The following is an 802-nucleotide window of genomic DNA, read 5'->3' as shown; positions in this document are numbered from 1 at the left end:
GACAGATCGATGATCGATTGGTACGCTTTAACCACCCAACCTTCCCTTCGTTTCTACTAATTTTCTTGGTTCACTTGTCTCTTTCGTTCCCTTAATTTTGTTGTTCTTCAAAACCCTTAGAGATATTTATTTTCAGCTAAAAATCCAATCTCTTTTCTAAAGAATCTAACAAATTTTCTTCATACTGTTTCTACTCATTTTTCGGGTTCTTAGTACGCGTCGATGTTGTTTTTGGTTTGTTGAGTATTAGATGACGAGCAACCGAGATAGGTAACGACGATGGAGGCTAGACAACCATATTTGAAGTAAGTTCTTTGAATAATCTTTATATACGCAGAAATAATGATATTTATGTTTCTTAATGGCAAAATGCATTATAATGTAACAATGTTTGTTTTCATTATATGTTTTTCTAAAGTACATAATAATTATATATGGCAGTTCCGTCTATCATTTTATTGTAAAAAACATGAGTGACACGTTGTGCCATCAGTACCTCCATATTGCGCTGAGTAGAATATATATATCTATACTATCTTATAAAGCATTTGGCTAAAACTCTTAAAACTCTTAAACCCGTTCATTCCTAAACGATTTCATCACTATCCGATTTCATCCCATATCTGAATTCGTGTAACTAACTACAAATAAACACAATCAAATACATGATAAACATCTCATTTTAAATAWAAAAAATCTAAAATATAATTAGTATAATCATTAAATTCTAACAAAATACTTAATTATTATCTTTATAAAATTTATAATATTAAACCAAAAATAAATTGTTTTATTATTAAAC

At 28.7% G+C, this 802-nt stretch overlaps 1 protein-coding gene across 1 annotated transcript in view; it reads left to right on the top strand.

The window, feature by feature from the left end:
• Positions 1-279: 279 nt before the first annotated feature.
• Positions 280-802, top strand: part of LOC112515218 (UDP-glucuronate:xylan alpha-glucuronosyltransferase 1-like) — a 4,883-nt gene continuing 4,360 nt past the window's right edge. Inside the window, exon 1 of the mRNA XM_025121889.1 lies at positions 280-305. Coding sequence (XP_024977657.1) covers positions 280-305 — 26 coding nt within the window. The remainder of the gene's footprint in view (positions 306-802) is intronic.

Source organism: Cynara cardunculus (genome assembly GCF_001531365.2).
Source record: "Cynara cardunculus var. scolymus isolate 2C chromosome LG 7, CcrdV1, whole genome shotgun sequence".
Taxonomy (NCBI): Eukaryota; Viridiplantae; Streptophyta; class Magnoliopsida; order Asterales; family Asteraceae; genus Cynara; species Cynara cardunculus.
The sequence above is the reverse complement of the archived record's forward strand: the minus strand, read 5'-3'. Positions and strand labels throughout refer to the sequence as shown.